Source organism: Camponotus floridanus, unplaced genomic scaffold, assembly GCF_003227725.1.
Source record: "Camponotus floridanus strain SB8 unplaced genomic scaffold, Cflo_v7.5 scaffold11, whole genome shotgun sequence".
In the NCBI taxonomy this organism is placed as follows: domain Eukaryota; kingdom Metazoa; phylum Arthropoda; class Insecta; order Hymenoptera; family Formicidae; genus Camponotus; species Camponotus floridanus.
Window position 1 is genome coordinate 2,319,052 of NW_020229226.1, and position 23,701 is coordinate 2,342,752.

General features: G+C 36.3%; 1 protein-coding gene across 10 annotated transcripts in view; it reads right to left on the reverse strand.

Moving 5' to 3' along the window:
- LOC105255590 (tensin-1) overlaps positions 1-23,701 on the reverse strand; it is a 162,931-nt gene that overhangs the window by 6,037 nt on the left and 133,193 nt on the right. For 6 of the 10 annotated variants that reach the window (XM_011264955.3, XM_011264962.3, XM_011264961.3 and 3 more), the window contains 7 exons: positions 10,165-10,448; positions 9,445-10,037; positions 3,884-4,097; positions 3,259-3,450; positions 1,414-2,031; positions 778-1,124; positions 169-258 (listed from right to left, as the gene is read on the reverse strand). In XM_011264955.3, the coding sequence (XP_011263257.1) occupies positions 169-258; positions 778-1,124; positions 1,414-2,031; positions 3,259-3,450; positions 3,884-4,097; positions 9,445-10,037; positions 10,165-10,448 (2,338 nt within the window). The remainder of the gene's footprint in view (positions 1-168; positions 259-777; positions 1,125-1,413; positions 2,032-3,258; positions 3,451-3,883; positions 4,098-9,444; positions 10,038-10,164; positions 10,449-23,701) is intronic. The other 4 variants (XM_011264956.3, XM_011264960.3, XM_011264959.3 and 1 more) reach the window with 4 other exon arrangements.

A 23,701-nucleotide genomic window follows, 5' to 3' on the forward strand; every position in this document is an offset into this window, starting at 1 on the left:
GCATTCCGAGCGTATCAATGCACGCGCGGTTAGTAACATGACACAAAACATTCATGGTGCATATTTGGACGCGACGCTCTCCGCCGTTGTGATTAATTCTAACGTCGTTAATTGCATGTTCAATTACAGAGATCGCTTGTTCGCGCGATTCTTCGTGATGTATATTACCTATAGTCGAACGACGCCGATTGGTTAGTGAGCGGCCATCGTTTGTTATGCATTTGTTTAAGCGGCCCGCTTGCCGGAAAACTCAAGCGTCTAGAATCACGAATATCATCCTGCATCATCATTACCGTAGCTTTGCAATCTTCTGTCGTGTTCAAAGATTTTTTTTTTACGTTATAAAATATATGGATTATTAGAAATATTTTTATAAGACACCAAGCGGCGCGAATGTGCAGTCCTTCAATTGATATTTCAAAATTCAAGAATTAAATATATTTTATAGCTCAATATTTTTCTTGCCAAAAGTAATTTGCGCAGAGAAGCAGAAAATGTTTTCATTTTGTATTACATTTTTTTTACCTAATTGAAAATTTTGGTCACTTAATTAAAATTAAAATTATTAAAACTCTCTCGTACATATAGTAGTAGTATATCGGTAATATATAATATATATCGCGGTAATATGTAAATATTTTATAATCTTATTTATATATAGCTTACAACTGTGAAATTTTTCAGCATCTCAAAAAGAGCTTAAAAATTTTTTATTCCCAATAATTATTCATATAATTATGCATTAAAAATATATATTAAATAGAAAGTAGAACCTACCGCTGTGTTGTCGGACTCTTGGGTGGAAGCCCCGTCTCCTTGGAGGCTTCTCTTCGTTCTTCGATGTATATCGTTCGTTCGGCGCTGTAGTTCCCGACATTATTGTTATTGTTACCGCCAGCCTCGTTGCTAACATTATTGTTATTGTTGCTAACATTGTAGCTGTTGTTGGAAGTCATGTAAGTGCGATCACTGGCGAATGTCACCGTTGGTGACGCATTATTGACGTACGGCGTTCGCGGATGGACCGGAAATGCTGGTGTTTGTGGTCGCGAAGCGCCGCTGATGATCGCGCTTCCAGGACTGACGCTTCTCTCGGTCCACGATGACGTCGAGTCATTGTGTGGCTGCGTGGATTTTGAGACGATTATTATAATTACGTACGTAACGCGCGGTATAAATGTGATGAGACATCGATTAGTCGCGAGCAAAATGCACATCATTTTCTACGTCAGTCTATGCGCTACCAGCCAAGCGAGGCGTGCTGGATAAGCTTGAAATATCAGATTGGTGTTGAATTTTTGATAACGATTGATCAGAAAAATGCATAAAAAAGTTAAGACAAATGCTTGTTACATGAAACATACGATTCCTGGGCTAGGACGCGCGGGATTTGCATGTGAGGATGAAACAAACCTGAATGCAATTCTGCCATGCTTTTGGCGATTGATTAGGGGAGCAATTAGTGACGTTGCTAGGTACACTGGTAGGTATTGTAGCGGCTGCGATTATGGGGCTGCCAGGAGGATGCTCGTTTTCGGTTTTAGGCGTGCTCGGAGACGTGCGAATCGGTGAGATTTCGGCTAATGACTGAATGAGGCTCACGAGAGGATCAGGTTGATCGACCATCGTCAATAATCCGCCGTCCACCTGGTCGCCGCTGTTGGCCGAGCTGTAACTCCCGACACTTTGATAGACGACACGGTTTCGCGACTCAGGACGCGCGCTCCGACTCGGCGTCGCATATTCCTGAGTCGTGATCGTTTGCTTTCGCTCAATATGATCGCTGCTACTGCTGATGCCGGATTGCAGCTGTTGGTGACGATGATGCTCGCGCAACAAGGCATCCGCGCGCGCGAAGCTATCGCTGCGCGATTCCGGTCGCGGAGGCGGCGGCGGCGGCGGCTGTTGCTGCTGCTGAAGCTGATGCTGATGCTGTTGCGGCTTCTCTGTGCCATTGGAACTCGATTGTTGGCTCGCTAACCCTAAGGGTGGCGCGGTCGCTAAGGCTGAGCGAGGGGATGTCGGAGGGCTCTGGAATGCAAGCCAAGCGCTATGCTACATGCCGGCGAACTAAGAGCGTTTAATCCTTTCGGTGCTATGCTCTGAATACTCACGATTACCCACGCTAGCGGAGCTTTAAGCTCGAATCGTTGTTAATTAATTGCGCGGGCTAATTAATGGCGCGAGTTAACGCGATGGAGTCGTAACGCAGCTGCTGTGTCAGCTGGAAATTGTTCGCGTTGGGCGAGAACGATGAAGAGAATAATCTTCTCTAATACTACATAGCTCTGTGTGTTTTGCAAACTTTAATTAACCGCAAAAATCGTTCACGTACATGATGTATGTTATTGTAGATTTACTTCTTTTCTTTATGAGAAATATATTAATGCCGAAGCAGAACTTATTAGCGGATGAGTAACATTAACCTAAATATTTTAAGTAACATTAACATAATTATGTTAAATCACATTAACATAATTAATACTGCGTTAAGTATTTGTTACTGAATAGTGCAGAATGACACTTATAATAAAATTATATATTAATTAAATATTTAAATTGCAAATGTAAAACGAATATTTTATTATGCAATTTATTTCTCTTTTGATAAGTGCGCATCGAAAGTATAGCACGAAAAAGGATTAAAGGAAATTTCTATCTCGGATAGAGAGAGAAAGGTAATCGCCTTACGGTCTACGTTTTAGAAACCGTTTTCTTGCTATTTAAGGGGCTAACCATATGGTATTGTTATAAGATATAGTGTTGTTTGTGGGAGTTTCCTTGTTATCTATGGAGCCTAAATTGTAGCTTTTGTGCTGCCGCCCTCTTATTGGCATAAAGCGGAATCGATCGTACCACCGTTTTGAAAATTCCATGCAAAATAACACTTTATTTCGTTCACTATTATTCTTGGTTACTGCAATTTCATTCATTAGTTCTACAATAATATTCTGTAATAATTGCAAATTTTTTAATATTTAATAAATATAAAATATAAACTTGCATTATTATATGTATATATAACTTCTTTGGACCTTTCTATTGGACCTTTTGAAATGTTATATAAATGTTTCTATAATTGTTTATATGTGTTTCATAAAGAAAATGTAATTAAGTACTACAAAAAATATTATATAAATAATAATTACAATCTTAATATACAACATAATTATTCGAAACGATGGTACGAACGATTCCAGCGATCTAACGAGCAGAGAGTGTATCGAATATACTCAAAAATTGCACACGTGTACTCACCTGACTGTCACTATATTTGCGATATTCGTAAGCGCGTTTTACGGAGACGAATGGTCGTTCGTTCATGCTCTCCGCTCGCGGTCTGCCGAGAACTCCGTTTCCGGCACTGCCGTTATATTTCCGGCTGCTCGATCTCTGCGGAAGTAGAGGACTAGCTGGTGCGGAGGTGTACAGAACAGCTTTCGAGGATGGCTAATTGATAAATGTGCGAATGTCAATTAAAATTAGTCCTAGAATGCGCGATTTGTCTTTTACATATTAATGAATATTCGTGTAACCACTTTTATTTAAATTATCAATAAATCGACAAGTTGCAAAAAGTCATAAAAAATCTGTATATTTTTTTTGTAGTCAAAGTTTTACATAAGTACGTTTTTCTTTTTATTAAATATATATTTCCATTTTTATATTCTTTATTATTTCTTGCATTCTAGGATTAAGAATGATTTTTACTAAAGAAATTCTCTCTATGTATGTATCGTATAACATATATTTAATACAGTTATATAAACTTCTTGTGCTATTAGATTTCTTGCCATAAAAAAATTTCATGTAAAAAAAAGAATTAGGATTAATGATTTGCTTCAATTGACATTTCAAACCTCATAGTCTGAGAATTTCTTACCTGTCCAGAAATGGAACTCGCTGCCCACATATCGTCATCGTCGTCGAGAACCGCCGAGTCACTCGCGTAACCATCGTGTCTCAATATTCCTCTTTGCAAGCTTCTAAGTTCACCGATGACACGGTTTCCGGTCTCTTGTCGCCAAAGTCGGCCAGGATTCCTTTCATCTCTCCTAGCGGCTAGTTTCAACTGTTGTTGCCTTAGCCACGATAATCTAAATGATGGCACAAAAGAGATGAAACTATTTAATCGCGAGCTTTTTGATGTCTTTATATCAAGCATGCCGTGCATAAAAACGAAAAAATGAGAATTACTTTATCAAATAATATAAGAGATTCTTCAATAAGTTGCTTTCATTATATAAATTATCAAATCTTCCCAGGGTCAATGACAGAATCGAGGGTTTTCCGATTTAATATTTTTATAGTTTAATAACACAAAATATTTAATAGTATGTCGCAAATAACGGATCTCGTGATACATTTCTCGTTTTGCAACAGAGTCTTGCAACAAGGTCCTATCGCGTTACACATTGTACATGAAAATACGAGAAGTTGCGGCCACTTTGTAAGGAACACGAGACGGTGACTCCAATAACAAAGGCTCGTTATAACGCGCCGGATCTTCGCAAATAGACTCGCGGAATTCTGCTGCGCCAGATTCTGGACCTCCTACTGCGATAGACGCCGATAATTACAGCCTGATCGATGAGGTCGCTTCGGGCCAGCGATCCGTGAGGCTCCGAAGAGCGTGTTACATCCAGCCGTTCCTCGAGATAATAAACGGCGGCCCCGGTAGCCAATCAGAGTAAGTCACGGAGGATTTCTTTTTTTTAATAACAAAATTTATACCCCGCCCGAACGCGCACACAACCCCCGGGAGGGTTGTAAACTGCGCCTCATAAGTGAACTGTCGCTTGAGAAGAGCGTGAGTTTAAAGACGCATTGCTTTAGATCCTTGAGTTTGCTGTTAGCTATTATAAAATTCTATATTGTTTTTATGCAAAATATGTATTGCATGAATGTATATATGATAATTTATATATTCATATATAATTGAAAGAAAAATATTTTAATATTTTATAAAAAGAAGTTTCTAGTAGAAGAGAAAGAAAAATAGAGATAAAGATAGATAAGAAGAGAAAAAGAGAGAGTTTTCAAATCGAAATATAATAAATATATTAATTTTCTTAAAGAGAAAATATTTTTTTAATAATTAATAAATAGAAATTATTAATTATTAAATTTATACGAAATGTAATTCCTTTGATATCATATAGTAATAGCAAACGAAAATATGAAACTGACTTAAAATTATATAGAAATAGAAATTATTAACATTACATAATATATAAACATAGAATTGCAGCAATAAATTATATAATAGGTATGTTTAAAGATGCAAGAAAAAGTTGGATGGGGCAAATATAGAGCATCACTTTAAAAGTATCAAATATGAAAGAGATTGGAATCGTGAGCTTTATATCAACCTTGACCGATTCGTTGAATCTTTCGCAATTCTCAATGTTTATTTTAAATTCATCATTGATTGAAATATTGATTTGTATTTCTTGGAAAGTCCAAACACGATACATCGTATTATTAAAACAAAGAGCTGGAATTCTGCCTCTTTTCTATTATTCATGATGAATAGCAAATACTATTCTATCTTTGTTGATTTGCTTCGATCGTTTAGTTGCGGCAAAGTTACTGTATTTCGCTCCAAAATTATTTCATATTTTTTCTGTTAAATATATATGTAGTTTTTACCATTTTTAAAATGAAAAAATTTATTTTTTTAACATGAGAAAATTTATTTTTTTATTATTATTGATATTCTATATGAAAGTTGTTAATTCTAAATGATTGATAATGAAATGGTTATATATGTACATATATCTTCTGTATATATATGCTAGTATTAGCAAAAATTATAACAAACGCATGACTCGCACGCAAACCAAGCATGGCATAAAACATATACATGCGAGGCCAGATCTGATTTGCATAACGACGCAATATGCGTCAATTCGCTTCATAGATAGATTTTAAATTGAAATAATCTTCGTTAAAAAAAATTATAAAAAATTTAAAAGTAAAAATCGTGAATTTGTACAAAACGCATTTTTTTATTCAAGAATAAAATATTTGTTATATAATTCTATGTTTATATATTATATATAATGTTAATAACTTCTATTTCGTAATTTTAAGTTAGTTTCATATTACCGTTTGCTGTTACTACGTGATATTAAAGGAAATACATTTCATATAAATTTAAGAATTAATAATTTCTACATATTTATTAATTATTAAATATTTGAGAGATGTATCTTCTCTTTTACATATTATATAGTAACAGCAAACAGAAATAGAAAATGATATAATAAATTAAAATTTCTATATTATCTTACAAAATATCCTCATTTATTATTTGCATCATTTTTACGCATGATCTTGTTTATCTGGCATAATAATTTGCAAAGCTATAAAAGTGTATGAATATGTAACGGGAAAAGTACGGGAAAGAACATTGAATGAAAAGGTCTTCCGAGCGCAATAGAAAAGTTTAACCCACGGTATAAGAAAGTCTCGTCCATCTAGGAAAAACGACGCAAGCTCGAGTTTGCGTAGAAATTATGTGAGGCTTTACGAGCGACTTTTCGCGCTTCCTCACTTTCCAACAACTTCCGTTTCCCAGTGTTGTTTCTCTGGTATCCCCGCAATTATGACAAAAGAAAAATTAGCGTAAAATAAAAAGAGATCATAATACTTTATGGAAAAAAGAGGCAGCAAAGTTGCAACGAAAATTTAGTGATAACAATTAAAATAAAATTGTATTACTAATATAACAAAATATAAATTGAAATAAATAATTATTTCTTTCTAAATTAATTTTGTGATTTTTTAATAGATGTCAAAAAGTGATCCATCTATTATCTATTATTATCTCTCTCTCTATTATTATGTATCGCGTAGAAATTATGTGAGGCTTTATATATTTTGAGACGAAGAATTATTTTGTTTTAAATAAGAAACATTTGATATTTCTCACTAATAAATATAGACCATTTTAATACATATGTGAGTAAATGAAAAAAATAAGATAGAGAAAAGCAGAGTGAGTTAAATTTATGATCTACAAAACCGATTTAATGTGTCTCTTTCAGCTGTTCTATATTTATAATTATATCAGAGAGCGACCAACGTCTATCTCGTAAAAGATGGAGAAAGAAAAAGAAAAATAGATAATTCCCTTTATCTCTTAAGCTTCATCGTATTTTTCTTCGACGATATAATTGTCGCAATATTACGATCTTAAGAATTTCTAAAATGTTCATGTTTCAATTCATTAAATAACACCATATTACAACATCTCGTTTTATTTAAAGAAAGATGATTGAGAGATAGGAGGGGATTGGTAAGGAATAAAGCAAAGATCTCCGATGTTCTCATGGCTAAGACTGCCATTTCCTTTGTCCATAAGAAAGCGGACCTGCCGAACGTCCGTCGATCCCTTCAACCATAAACGTCGTCTGTTTCCTGTCTAGGTCAAGAAGTATCTCTTCGTAAATAACCGCATGAAATCTTACGGTTGTTCGCGCCTAGCGCAAAATCGTTTCTCTCGCGAAGGGAAGTCGTGCGTTTATTTTCACGGTGTTTCGTGCGGTGCGCAATATGATGCCACGAATTTTACGGCATGGATATTTGGCTCGTCCTATTTAACGAGCTACCATCCATCCTTCGTAATTCCACGTTTTATAAGACTCTCTATGGTTGGGTGATTAAAAAAAATAAGAGATTGAAAAGAGTTTGATAATTGAGAATTTTAAAGAGTGCGAGTTTTCATAAACTGAATAATATGTTTAATATTATTAAAAAATTTATGTTTAAAAATAAAATCTATAATAATATTTTATTAAAAATAATATTAAAAACATAGATTTACAAGATAAATAGTAATTATATATAATTCTCTCTTCAGAAAAATTCATTTTTAAACAGATAGACATTTAAATTTATAATTTGGAAATGAAAAACATTTTTCTGCAGTTTGTAAAAAATTGCAAAATTGTTCGCGTAATGACATCGGTTTTCTCAATTTGACATGTTTTATTATACCGCAGTGAAAGAGTGACAGCGTGAATCGATATACATATCACTTTATAGTCGCGTCGTACCGAACAGAGTTAACAGGCTCGTTTAATATGATCATGAGTGCTTTCTCTTCCATTCGGGTGCGGCATCTTATTCGCAAAATGTACAGGGCGGGACTGAACCGCGAAAGTCTCGGTAAAAAATTGATGACTTCGAGGTGAATGGCGTTATATATATATTATAGTAACTGTATATTTATAGGATGCGTTTATGTTTACGAAACGCGATTCTTTTTCGAAATAATGATCAGCGTGCTCTTTTAACGTTAATTGTACTTACATCATATTATATATATATATATCTGTGTGTGTAAAAAATTAATGCAAATTTAACAAAAACCTTTTTAATTTGAAAAGTAACAATTTTAAACAAAATAATTTGAAAAGTAACAATTTTAAACAAAATAAAATAACTGATTTGTACGCGTTACAATTAATTTTTGTATCATTTTTAAATATGTGATTTGTCTATATTTATTAAGGTACGCTTATGGAACAAATTTTTAATTGATAGAAATTTCAACTTACTAAAATAATTGTAATAGACCTAAATAATAAGTACTGTTAATGAGCAATAAGTTTCATATCGCACACAAATTCTGTTTATTCGCGCTAAATTCCTGCAATCAATTAACGTTAAATTAGCACTTTGTGCAGTTTCATTGACTGCACTTAGCAACTTGCGTTTTGAGATCCACGTCATTCGTGAGATGCTATCGACCATCAACGGAGATGTAAGATATCCTCGTTTATTCACGTTACTAACGAGAATGACTCACGGCGACCGCATTTACCATTCGCGGCAAAAGTACCGTGTTTTAACCATATATAAGTCGACAATTGTCCACGATTGATGAATTTTTTTGCCATCTCTCTCTCTTTCTTTTCCCATCTTCTGTCTTTCTCTCAAGCGCGGGTACGTTTCTTTTACGGTGCCCCATTTGGACAATGCATTGCGACATTGTACAGGCCGACGATCGTCTGGAAGCTTTGCCAGAAGTACGGCCCACTCGCGATTTCCCCTGCCGACGTTCACGGAAACCTAGTCTAATCTCTGCTTTTGCAACATCGCTATTTATTTGCCGCGAGGAAACCGTTTTCGGTCGTTGACAGAATGAGTAGGTATCGTGTGTCGCGAGAAACGAAGGCTGTAAATTTCTCTTAGAAATGTTGACAGAGAGAGAGAGAGGTAAAAGCGAATAGAGTTAATGATGTTTCGCAGAGAGGATAAAGTAAATTATGTTGCGTAAACGCGACATAATTTTAGGCATAATTAACGGAGCAAGAATATTCTGCTCTCTATTAGTCTTAAAATACTTGATGGAATCTTAAATATAGGAAAGTAACTTTGCCGCAAATAGATTTATAAATACATAAGTTTTTTTTAAGACAAAAGATCACTTACCCATCAATGTGATCGGTTCCACTCTTTACGGGTCCGTTCGCGAACTCCGGGGGCGGATCCGGAGTATTAGGACTCAGAGGGCTGATGGGTCTTCTAGAATTCTCGCCAAGAATGTCTTCGAAATCTACGACGGGCGCCACGCCGCGCACAGATGCTTTCCTCACTAATGAAGGTGATGACAGTTTCTGATGCTTGATCATGTCGGTGGTGGCACCGTACGAGAATGGCTGACTGGTCTGTCTAGCGTGATACGGGATATCCTCGTCGATGAAGTCGATATTGCCGGGCGGCGAGAAGGAATCCGCGTGTTTCCTATAAGAATCGGAAGACTCGGATATCTTGCGGTCTGGAGACACACGATACTCAAAATCGTCCCTCCGATGCTCGATACTGTTCTTTAGGGTGCTGTAGCTGCTGCTGGAATTGTAGGGCGGACTGGATTCCTTGCTGTAACTTCTATAAGAGTCCTTCAAAGTAGAATAAGTAGACGTCGGATGGCTGCTACCGTGACTGCTATAGCTGCGTGTTTCTTGAATGTACATCTTTTCGCTTCGATCACGGTTGTAGTCATCTGTCGGAGGGTCTGGCATAGACTATGAGAAAATTTCGTAATCTAAGTGGCGCATCTCTTTTTCAATCTTTATTTCTCTTAATTTTTCTACATACAAATGCAATAATAATTATCTACATTATACATATAATTATCAATAATTATCCTACCTCGACGGTAAGCATCATATCATGAAGAAGTTTATCGAGATCTCCGTGAGCTTGATTGTCCGGCTCAGGTTCTGGTGGACTGGGTTTTTGCGGTGGTGCACTACTTATGCCACTATCCATGGAAACCGTCAATGGCGAGCCGCGGGCGCCTCCTGCACCACCCTGATGTACCACAGCGTACAACGATCCATCTATGGGACCACACGTGTAACCCAAGCCACGAGGTGAAGTCTGAACCGAAGAACTCGAAGGGGGCGGCGGTGACAGTGGAGTCTCACGGCCTTCTAAAAGAAAACACGTGCCCAAATAAAATAATGACAACAACTGAAAAAGGAATATATATTTTAGAGTATACAAGTTTTATATCAAATATATATTTTATTTCGCAATTCTATTGCCATTATCAGTTTTAATTTTTTTTAAATTATATTAATAAATAGAGAGAATTATAGAGAGTTATAGAGAATTAAATTAATAAATATAGAACACATAATTTGGAAATCATATTTTCAAACTTTCTTCAAATTGTTTGTACTTAATTAACTTTGAGTACATAAATTAAAATTATATAGTGATAAATATTAATAAAAAAAATTATATATTGATAAATTATAAATATTCTAGATTTGAATAGCAACAGCTCTCGTAGAGAAAACAAGTTAAGCCGCAAATAAATTTTCTCAAATTCTTCTTGTGTAGGAATATCTGCGGGCACCCGCGTAAACTATAATTCTACGAGCCCCGGAAAATCGAGGAGCTTGTTAGAGGAACAACCGTCAGCTATAAATTGTTGACGTTGCTCTCGAGTATGAATCGTAACGAGTTAAGAATCGTCCATTCTTTTTTCAACCAACGCATCATGTCATTTAAGAGTTAATTGCTCAGTTTCTAGGATATTAGGAGTATTTATAATTGAAGTGTTTATAACAATTATGCCATTTATATCATACGAAATGAACGAATACAAAAAATGGAAAGGATGATATAATTCGATCCCTTTAATTTTGAAAAATTTTAAATCTAATTTATGAATTTTTAATTTATATCTCAATAAAAGATGTATCATTATTATATGTCAAAACAAGACAATCCTTGCGTTAATATAAATATTTTTGTAATATATCTTTTATGAAATCCATGTCAGGAACAAATCGTTCTATAATAAGTTTTTTTAGTAAAGTCGATTTCATAATTTACGACTAGGTCGGTGCAACATTTATTCGAAGCATTATTCCGGAGATTCATTGGATTGTCGCAATTGTCAAACTTGTAACAAGGGTTTCTGAAAGTCCACGCCATAATTACTTGAACTCCTCCGGCATCTCGGCTACTTTCTTTAGGGCGTAATTTCGAAGGAGTCTTTTTCCCCGGTGACCGCGTGACATGGGGCTAACCTACCACAAGAATTACGTCATCTAAGGCGCGCAAATTACTCAACTCATGACATAACACAGATTAATCGTAAATTGATGCAACACTTTTGAGCGAAAGAGAAAGGATATATGAATGAATGGTATTTCGTGTTTCGATGATAGCTGAAAATTCTACGAAACAGCTTTCTAATTATATTTTGAAAAATTTTAAGATTTTATAATATTCGGAAAAAAATTTGAATAAAAAATAAATTGGATATCTATTTATATATTAATTAATAACTATCTTACACACGATGTAAAATTTAAAGCTACATAAAAAAACATTTTAACGTTAGTTTAATTATTAAAAATGATATTATATGAAGCCTGAAAGTATTCTGTATATATTGTTAAGTTTTCCAACATGTTGATAAAATCTTACTAGGTACCTATTAATGGCGTGAAAGCTTCTGGTAGCTGAATCTATTTCGAATAAAAAGAAAAGCAACAAGGAAACGAGCGAGCAATGGTAAGAAGTTTATTTAACTCACTGGCGAACTTGGGTAACAATGTTGAGGATAAAAAGGCGCGAACCCAGCTGTAGATATAAAGTAACAAAATCGAGAACACGCCGGAAGCAGGGTTCCAACTTTCTGCGAACGATAAAACTTCATCCGAATCTATCCGCATAGAATGGAAGTACGATGGGAAAATGAAAGTTTAGATGTGCGGTTATAAAGTTTTCCAGGTGTTAAGTATCCAATTACTTCGAGATATCGACAATACACATTTATGCGAAAGAAATAATGATGATAACAAGACGACAAGCTAAAGTGCATCCCATGGAGTAATGATTACCTTCGCGCTTATATATCTCGCATGTATAATTCATGTCTGTAATAAAGCGAAAACCTGCCTTCGTAAAAGAACACGCAAATATCCGTTTTAAACAAGTGAAAGATTAATAACATGACGAAAGCACACACATCAGTCCATCGTGCGAGAACAAGAATAACGTGTTTTCACGAAAGATCTGTACCCTCGATGAGAATTAATCAACATCCGAGTTGACGTTTCCTACGGCGCTATTTGGTGAGCTTTTCTTCGCGTTCAAAGTTTGCACATTCTCTCATCATTTCATACGTATAATCGATAATCGCTGCACTGCGTCGAAGAGAGCGAAGAGAACGAAAATAGGGAGAATATCATGGGGATGGTCGCGGTTCTTGGTGCGAGAGGCCGTTAACGAATCTCTCCGTCGAGATGCGTATCCGGTAGCACCGCGTGCAGAATTTCGCGGCGATTTATTTTTCGCCCAGCATCAATGTTTCTTTTTTCTTTCTCTCTCCCTCTCTCGATCGTCTCGATCTCTTTGATCCGGCATTTTGCGCGCCGCGGGGTGCAAGTGTGGCCAATGCACTTGGCGCCTGTCACACTCCACGTCTCTTTCTCTCTCTCTCTGCGATGACAGCAGCGGTCACGGCACTTTGCGTTAACGTAATTATGCCGGTTATAAGCGCTGGATTATCAGATTTAATTGGAATTCCCGGGGTGCATAATTATATGCCTAAGTGGTGCGCCACATACTCTCGATTGAGCTCGTTCTTAACATAATTCGCCTGCCGGAATGTCCGTTCTTTCGCCTCGCTGGCTGAAACGACCGCTCTGGCATTTGCAAAACACGTGTCATATTATTTGTATACTGCGTCTGACATTTTACAAGACATAGCTTTATAACCAACGTGTCCGTGCGAAATTAAATTGGTATTTTTTGACCGGAGTAAATTAATATGTACATCACCGTCACGGAGTATGAGTTACTAAATTATTCATTCATGTAACCTTGAGATAAAGATTGAATTAACTAGTTTCAATTAACTAAAGTTTCTTGTGGCTTTAATAACTCAAGCAAATAGATATATTTTTGCTAATCTATATCTCTTTATAACTTTATATTTCCTTCATAAAACTGCAAATATAATGTATTCTGATTTTATCAGCGACATCCAAAGAAATAACATAAAAATATGGACAGCTGTAACAAATCACAAAAACGTTATTATCGCATTTACGAATGAGTTTGCTGTGATAATGGCGTGATTGAGATCGGGCTAATTTAAGATCATCACTGGAGAGAGCTCTCGCGAAGGACACCGAGTATAATCTCCTAGGGCCGTTTGCAGGGAGTCTCATCTGAATTCAATCCACGTCGCCGCTATCTCGTCGACATATCGCGCTCGGTGTAAATCATTTTTATTTGAGCGACTCACTCGCTTATTATACTCAAACCGGCTCGGGCATTCTGTCAATGACGATTAATCTACCAACTCAGACAGATGGAACGCATTTAATGTTCATTCGCGAATATGCGAATAAGCAAAATTGTACTTGGAAGTCATAGAATCAAAAGCAGATTTGCTAAAAAGGCTTTAAACATTTAATCTTCTTCATATATTTTTATTTTTTAAAATATTTATAACTAAAAAAATTCTGCTGCTGATGAATACAATATTTAATATTGCAATTTAAAATTAAAAAGAGAAGGATAATAATTATATAAATAATAAAGAGTACAATATATAATACTAATTGAATTTTGATGGAAATATAAAAACGATTACATGATTTGATTTCTCCAAAATTGGTTTTATACATGATACTTTGCTGGATGCTCAGCGAAACTCACTCTCTTTCGCATGTATATGTTTAAAAATGAGAATTCTGTCATGGCTTGTCGATCGAAAATTATTGCCGTTGCAACGTAATTTCTTTCAGAGTACGATGATGGAACTCAAATATGGAGAACATGATCGACGATGTTAACTTAACGTGCGAACTTAATAGTACGAAATTATAATGAAAGTGTGAAATGTATTAGCATAATCGATAATTTATTGTTTTCACATTGATAATGATAAAAAAGGTTTACAATATTTTTATAATTTTTATAAATAAAAAAATCTTAATTTGATAATCATAATTCACATTGATAATCATAATTTACTAAATTTTGTTAAATTTGAAATCACATATGTCAATGCGAAATAAAATTTCAATATTAATACGATCTTTTTTTATGAATATTGTTTTGTCTTGGGTCTTATGCAAGCCTAGTTTCAAAGAATTTTTCGAATACCACCTACTTCGAGACCACCTTGGATTTTTTTCGAAGAACGGATTCTGCCGGAGGGTAGAATTGCATGATCGATGATTTTTGGTTGATTTAAGAAAGCTTTCATCGACGTCGTATAAAGGCAACGGGCCGAAGAAAAATCGCAACATTGCATCATTGAATTGCGTGCTCCTGAGCATTTATCGAATGCTCGTGCGCGCGTGTGTTAGTCCGAGGTTGGCGCATCGATTTGGATAAAAATGGGACGAGTGGCAATTACCGGTCAACCCTAATAAATTATCGCAAACATCTCATATAATTCAAACATGCGACATAAGTGTGATTAAATTGCCGCCGAGGCGGCGCATACTAATAATAGTAACACGAGAAAAATGCCAATACTTTGCATGTATAAAACGCATGATAATCGGTAACGTCGCGCCATGAAAGTGATTAACTGTCTCTCTTTACGAAGACAAATTAATTAAATCCAGGAATTCCTTGTGCGACGCTGAAAAACGAGCCCGATTTTGAAAATTGCAGCCAGCAGCGTCTCGTATTTCGAGAATACGCGTGATTTTCGCATTTATCACGCGCGTATAAATTTCTGCGGATGCGGCTTCGATGCGGTTCAGAAAGAAGCGCGCGCTCGAGCTACAGCTGATCACGCGGCGGATAACGCTCCAACGCGAATCGGCCGGGGATTTATTGCGTCAAATGATACCGTCGACTAGCTTTCCGTCCGACCCTCGTTACAGTTTCTCCGACGTGCGTCGTGCTTTTTGCGTCGCGCCGCGAGAACGCGCGATGCGGCACCAAGAATAAAATCGGCTCGCACGCCGATTTATCGCCGCCATTCATCATCCGCGAGCGATCGCATAACGGGCGATTCGAGTGTCTCGGATGAGCTGTGCACGTCGGCGGAAGACGTATCGGCAATTTGTAAATTTGAATTTTATCATTGGATGTGGGGGAAAAATTCTTTAAAACTAAGATTGCTGCACAAGACTCGCGATAAAACAATATTCGTAAAAATATCGTATTGATATTGCAAATTTTCGAAAACTTAAATCTTGTCTTGATCTTTATTGCAAATCTTGCATTATTTTATCTCGATTTTATTAATAAGTTTTATTTAATATTGAAAAATTGTAAAATAAAATAATATTTATCATATAATATTTATCTTTATGATGTAATTTAAAATAATTATTTATGCCAACTATTAATTATAATTATTTATGCCAACGATTTTGAGCTTTTTTTAGAAACCAATCTTCTTGACAAAATCTTGGTAATTTTATCTTTAGTATTGTTTTGACAACTAATTAAAAATCTTGCTTCGATTTTGCTTTAAATTTTAAGACAAGATTATATCAAGATTATTCTAGTATCTCATGCAACTCTATTTTAAATCTAGCAGTGTGAAAAATTTGAAACTATATTTGATACACAACAAGATATATAATTTGCATTTGCAACAAATTAAGTAGAAATATTTAATGAATTTTACAGAAATATTTAATGCAAATTTCTACAAAAGAGACTTTTCATCATAGCAAATTAAAAAATAATTAATACCGAGAGTTAGAAAGAAATTCATCAAAGACGCTTATAGGAAGTTCAATCTCTTTCGAAGAAGATAGAAAAGAAACTTAATTTAAATCCGATACACTGTTTATTAAAAGTATCATAAAATATCACTGTCATTTAACGTTGTCCCGATTTACAAGTTTAACGAGTTCCGTGTTGCAGGATAAACAATTTTCTAAGAGGATGACATAAATTTCTCGGCGCCTTAATATAAACGTCAAAGTGACCGACTACGCAAATACCGAGAGGAGACCAGGATACTGATCAATTAATACTATCGCGAACACTAGTTTCGCAATTTCAGATCTGGCCAAAGATGTTATCAGCTAGATATCGATGTCGCAATGCGTATCGTAAAATCGTTTGCGAGTGGATAAACTGATAAACTTTATCTCTGTGATAGAGGGGGTGCGTCTCGTGAAAAATCTTAAGAGAATATCTTCGCGGAAGTGATATCTTCGATGAATCATAAATCGCGAATGTCAATCGTTTTAATCAGTAAATGTAATTTAAACTATTTCATATAAGGAATTTTAATACAAAAAATTAATACAAAATATTTATGGAATACATATCATATATCACATAGTATTTTACTTGAATAATTAAGTTGCTAATTTTATTTATTAATATTTTTCTTTGTAATATCTATAATTTCAGTGTGACATTAATTTTTTATTGCGATATCTAATTAAATTACTGAAAAGGATCATTTTGTGACAATTGTTGTTAAACTTGATGGCAAAGTGCATCGGCGTTCACATAACTATTACGATCAAAATAGTAATGACGACAACTACATGTAACTAACTATTTCAATTTCTCGTTCCTTAACACCGCAAATGAATTGCATATTCGCGCAACGATATCTAGCTGGATATCGTAATCAGATTCTCGTGTGGAAACGTCATCGTTTTAGTCGGTTCGAATGTTCTCTCTCTTTCTCTCTCGCTCTCTCTATCTCTCGCTCTTTTGAAAGCGAATTTATAGTTGATCGTAGTTGTTAACTTATTTACCGCTATGCTATGATTTAACCACGGAATTTAGGAACGGAACGCACGGCGCGATACCGGTATAGTGGCGAGTATGGGAAATTTAAGGACGCGATTCAGTGCACTCGACAGGTTTACGACACCCGGCGGGTTTCCGCTGCATATTCAGATGCGAATGTAAATGGAAACTTCCCTGGCGACTTACGCCCTTGGACTTGTAGTAGTTGTAAAAATTCTAGGAGGAAGTCTATGGAACATGACGGTAGGAAGTCTTGATAGCGGAAGATTGGTAGTGGTTCCAGTAATGTAGTTGAACTGAAATTATGTTATCCTTTTTTGTGAAAATACACGAGAATTCGTTAGAGCATTATTCGTTAATGTAACTCGTTAATATTCGTTTGTAATTTTTTGAAATCTGGTATTTTTGAATAATTTCTCAAAAAATTATCTTCTTACATGCATTTTTATAAACGCTTCAAAAATCTTTAATTGCATTTTTTCTTCAAACAAAACGAGCATCATAATTAACCATGCAACCGATCTGCATAACAAAGCAGCCGCCTACGTAGATTTTTCAACGCGTACAATACGCACTGTCTTTTTGTATCTCAAAACATTTTTTTATTCAGCATCTCATATAACCATTACATCCTTCCTCGCCCCTCCATTTTGATGAAGGACAGATCACTCATGCGCAAGGTATTAAAACTTACATCCTTCTTTTGGAAGGGTTTCTATTCATCAGCATAGTGAGCCGTCATTATCTCCAGGTGGATGACGAAGAGCGAGGCGGCGAGAGAAGTAAGTGGTACTCGAATGCGTACAGAAAAAAAAAGAGAAAGAAAGAGAGAAGTACGAACGAATTACTCGTTTGACGGCCTTATGGAGATTCATGAGACGCCGATGGGATGTGGGCACCAAGATCCAGTCAGGGATTCACCGCATCCGATGACAAAAATGCGAAAGACGGAGGCGTGGTAGCCGTAAGGAAAGATATTAAGGATCGCGCGGAGCGAGTTATGATTAAAGGTGTTGATAAGTAACGCATTTCGCGAAATTAGTCTATGAGCATGAAAATCGATCAAGACAAATTTTATTATTAACCTTTTGTTTTTATATAATAAAATAGGCAATGATATTTTATATGGAGAGAGAGAGAGAGAGAGAGAGAGAGAGAGAGAGAGAGAGAGAGAGAGAGAATCTAATATAAAATAATTTGAAAATAATTGCACATGATGAGACAGAAAACTATAAATAAAACAGAATGTGCACACAAATTCGCAAACTCTGCAATTCTTTTTTTAACTAATTAACATTTTTTATTTTTCGATTTTTTAAACATCTAATTATTAAAATAAAAAGTAAACATAATTATATAGTTACAAAACTTTCGTTTTTCGTTTGTTACATTTTTTATTTAGTTTATTTAGTTTTTATTTAGTTTTTATTTAGTTTTATAATTTAATTATTAAGATATTTATCATGTAGAAATGTTTATCATCGTACCGAATTATCAAACTCCAATAGTGTCAGCCATCGAAACCATTTAGTCGCACTAAACACAAACGATTCCTAATACGGACTCACCAAGCCACTAAGAAAGAATACCGATACTTCTTCAGCAACTTGCTTAGGATTCAACGATAACAAGAAAACAACGAGTGTTCCGTTCACCAGGAGCACAGAAACGGCACTGTGCGTTGCAAATGCCGTACGATAGTGATCACCACCACCACCACCACCATCACGTCATTCGCATTAACCACCACTACCATCGTCTTCGTCCTCGTCATCATCATCGGCGGCCAGGCTAACGTCCTACGCAAGAAGTTGGCATGGCGATATGGAGTTTCGGAACGTTGCCTCTCCATATAAACACACTCGTGCACGACGATCACGTGCGTGCAAATACGCGGCTTCGCAGGCCTCGAATCGCCCAGCTTCATCTCCTTCAGAGATGCACACATGAAACGTTCCTTTGAAATTCCGATACAAAGCCGCATGTACGTATGCGTGTATTTTCGACGTGTAATAATGTTTATGTACGTATTTTCAGAGGCGCACTCGTATAAGTAGGCCATATACTTTCTCATATATTTGCAGGGGAGTTCTCTAGAATCGATAATGATAAATCAGGGAAGAGAGCGTAGAATATATCGGACCATTAAATTGAAAACGCTCGTGGAAATAAGTGCGCTGTCAGATGATGTCTAGCACACATTCACGGTTTTTATTCTGCATATTCTGAATAGGAAACAATCGATGAGAGAGTGGGCCGTTTGATTCATGCATTTTCACTCATACGCACGCATTACGCATTACGCATTAGCGGCGTACTGCGGTGCACGTGTTCCTCGTGTTACGCGGAGATCTCACGCACGTGTGCGTGTCTCGTACGAGTGTCGTTGCGGTAGCCCCTCTACTCGACTACTTCAACGGCCTCCAGTCGTCGGTCCTTCTACGGCAACTCTCGATTCAGCCGACCGACTACATCGTCGTCTTTCTCGACGTCGTAGTCGATCGTACGCATCGATTCCGCACGCACACGCACACGCCGGTGTTATTTGGCGCGCTCGAGAAAACGCTACCAAATTGACGGGCCCGCTTGCGATCACGTATCACGCCGATCGATAACAAAATTAAAGGCCGCACTCGAGAAAAGTGGAGCGTAGCCGCTCGCAGATGACTTTTGCTCGGGAGATCATTAAGATATGTATACGTATATATGCAGCGGATGAAATATTTCGATAAAATTCCAGAACAAATTTCTGAAAGATTAAACACACGCGTACACACGTGCATTAGCATGATAATGTACGAGCCGAAGGAATCGCGACGCGCAACATTTCCTTTTTCACACCTTTAATTAGGGACTAGTCGCGAATGAACGGCCGGTAATTAATAATTCATCGCCCGGCAATGTTCGCACATGCGTGCGGACAGGCAAGAACCGCTCGCAAATACGCACTACCTCCCAGCTACATCGCGCGGCACGCGCTTCTTCTTTCAAACGAGTTCACGCAACGCGTATTCTACGATCGTCGCATGTACACCAGGTGCGCCAGGTGACGAATGCTAATGCTAATGCTTAGCGCGAGACGACAATGAGAGGGAATTATGGCGGGAGGGCGTCGTTAGGTCCGCGCGGATTGCGCGTTGAATCAAAGTGATTGATTGCTTATACATTATGAACGCCGCGGTAGCACATGGATGTTTAGGCCAGGCTTTGCTCAAGCTGAATTTACTCTCTCGCTTTGACGCAAAGCTTCATCTATCGCTCGCGATGGTTCGCTGATGAAGGAGAGATTGACTATACAGCCGTTGATGAAAGAGATTTTTACGAGGTACAGATATATTTTTTTTCAAATATTTTTTTACATCATAATTAAAGTCTCATTGAGATACGATTGATTAAGTTCATTATCAATGGATTTTATGTAGCGTGGGATATCAACGAAGCTTTTCATCTCGTTGTTCAATTGGAAGACTATTGCTTGAAAAAGGCTGTTTAACGCTCGCAGCATCCCAAGTATCGTGATGAGCGAACGTGTTCATTGAGTAAGATTCGCGTGGCACGAATTTCCGGTTCGCATATGCACATGTTTGAGAATGGTATGAATTTCGGGCGCGTCATATTAACACTAATGCTGATTGCTCATCACGAACGGGAGCACGCGAATATGACATTTGCATCGCTGGAATATACGCCGCGTTAAACAAGAATAGGTTGGCCTTGCTATCCGGTAGCCTAATAATAACCTATTAGGCGCCGGGATCATAATGCGTAACGCAGTATGCTATCTCGCGCCGGATCTGTACAAGCGCGTGTGGGATGTATTTAGGAATAATTGGCTCACCAGGTATATAACATCACCCGCTCATTTAACCGACATAGGCCGCGCCATATATAGATATTGCGTTATATTATCGCGTCACTCGTAATACCCGAAGCTTCGACAACCGGTAATTAACCGCAATCGTTTAGATTACTTGATATGCATATAAATTATATTTGTTTCTTAGATATCGGCGCACGCGCGCGTCAGCACTTGCATTAATGACGAAAGATTTATCAACTCTGAAATTGCTACGCGACGTCGGATATGAGAGATTAAGATTGATACGGAGATCGTGAAAGGTCGAAATGATCGAAACTCATTGACGTTTCGTATCGATATTTAATATTTGAAGCGAATAGCATTAAGACTTTTGCAACACGACATTATCTATATCTTCCAGGCATTTATATCTATATCTTCGGATAGATCTGCGAGGAAAAATAAATAAATTTATAGTTGACAAGAGAATATCTCTGAGATACTTTCCTGATATATTATGTTAACGCGATTACTTTCTGTTTAGTAAAGTCAAGAAATTTATGATTGAGAAAAGGATCCATATCGAGAATTCGAATCTGAAATGTACATCCGCGACAGATCGCGACTACCGATTTATTATCTCGCACTCGTTCGAGCGTAACGTTGCTATTTCTACTGTCGGCGAGTAACGAGGATAAAGCGAAAAGTTGTTCGACTACCGTCGGGAAGCGACGACTGTATTCCTAGGCAACTAATCTGGGACAAGGACGCGTTCACGATTTATGCGTAAGATGACATGACGCATAATGCATCTCGATGAAACGCGGGAATATGAGACGATGCAATTCATCATATTTGCGTATCTTTTTATCAGTAATATGTTAAGAATAATCAATTAAATTAATAGTAACATTGCCAACAAGAAAAAAATTCATGTAAATTTATAGAACGTGATTCTAAACACATGTAATATTATTTAATACATGTAATATTATTTTATCTACATCATCTTTAAATGTTAATTTTCTTGTTGAAACATATTAATAGTCATCTCTTTCCTTACATCTTAATTAATCATAATTACTCTTAAGTACACTTCGTAAAATTTTCAAAAATTAAATTCTAAAACTCTTCTCGTTCGCCTACTTTCCTTCAAAAATATTTCATGTCATAACATGTGTATATCTCAAATCTGGAAAAAGGGCTTCTCAAGATACGGACGATTACGATACCGGAAATTTCGGTATTAACATCTGGCTAGGGCAAAAAATGATTTCTCTTAGTTATGTCCGCCCATAAGAGGCAAAAAGACCGCACAATGGGCATCGAAGTGGCAAAATAAAACGCTGGAGGCGGCCCTGCACTGAGGTTGGGGGTAAACAATGGTGACGTAACAGTGGGAAGACGTATGACCGAACGACAAGACAATGGGTTCTTGTCTCTGTTCTCTGTCCTCACTCCTACACCTCTCTCTCATTCTTATTGAACGAACGTTTTCTCTTCTTGTTTTATCGTACTACAATTTCTTCGACAGCAAACAAAAGATCCGAGCCAGTGAACGAAATTTTTGAAACTTCGATTCATTATTCGCTTTATTTTTTGATATATAAAATATATTTGACAGAAAAAAATCGATAATATAACGATGATAAAAGTTAAAAGCAGTCAAGTGATTAATGCGTACGAAGACCGGGCTGTCTGTTTACTAATGTCCGTTACTACTTAGCACTCCTGTCGTATATTTCGGTGTTTTATTACATGGTCCATTACGGTTCTCCAGTAAATTTTTATAAAATTTTGCAATTATACATAAATCATTCTAATATTGCCTTTGTAAAAAGCATGCTAAAAAGTTTTAACTTTTGTAAAGTTCTTCTTTGAATAAATAATCAGGAATTAGAGATAAAAGTGTTATATTGAGAAGAATATAAAGAAATACAATCGCAACATCGGCGTTGATTTTTCCTTTTTTCACAAAACGCTTGATAGAGAAATTCTGCGACAAATCATACATCTAAAATCGTAACCAACTATGGGATGTTTTCTTAAATGTCAAACTTGATCTACACTTTCCAGGAACCAACTTTCTCGTTGTCAGTCCGATTCTCGAAGCGAGAGTAGCCCGGTCAAGCCGGTTCGCCAATTTTGGATCAAAAGTCTCTATCCTACATGAAGCATTGCCTTAACGGTAGGTGGTAAAATTAAGGTCAATCTCCAATTGTGAAACATTGGACGGATGTTTGTTGCAAAATCATGATAGAAAGCGATAAAAAGAAATATTTCGAGAGAATTGGTTTTTTGTATCACGTAGCACATACTTAAACAGTAATGTTAATAATTAGAATGTAATTTATTTATAAATAATTTCTAACTTCTTTTTCTACAAATTTTAGATTAGAATATCAAATTGAAAAAACATTATTTTTAATTTGTAAGAATGCTTGAAATTCAATATTTATAAAATTGCTTTATATAATTATTTCAAAATTAGTTAATCAAATTTATGCATAATAATTTAAAAGTTGCTATTATAACAAATCAAAAATAAAATCAACTTACTTGTGGAACATCGATCACTTTCCTATTACGATTCTAATTAGCACAATAGTGTAATTGCGCACAATCAGCACTCTCGATAAAATTTCGTATTTATCTCGTGTTCGATAC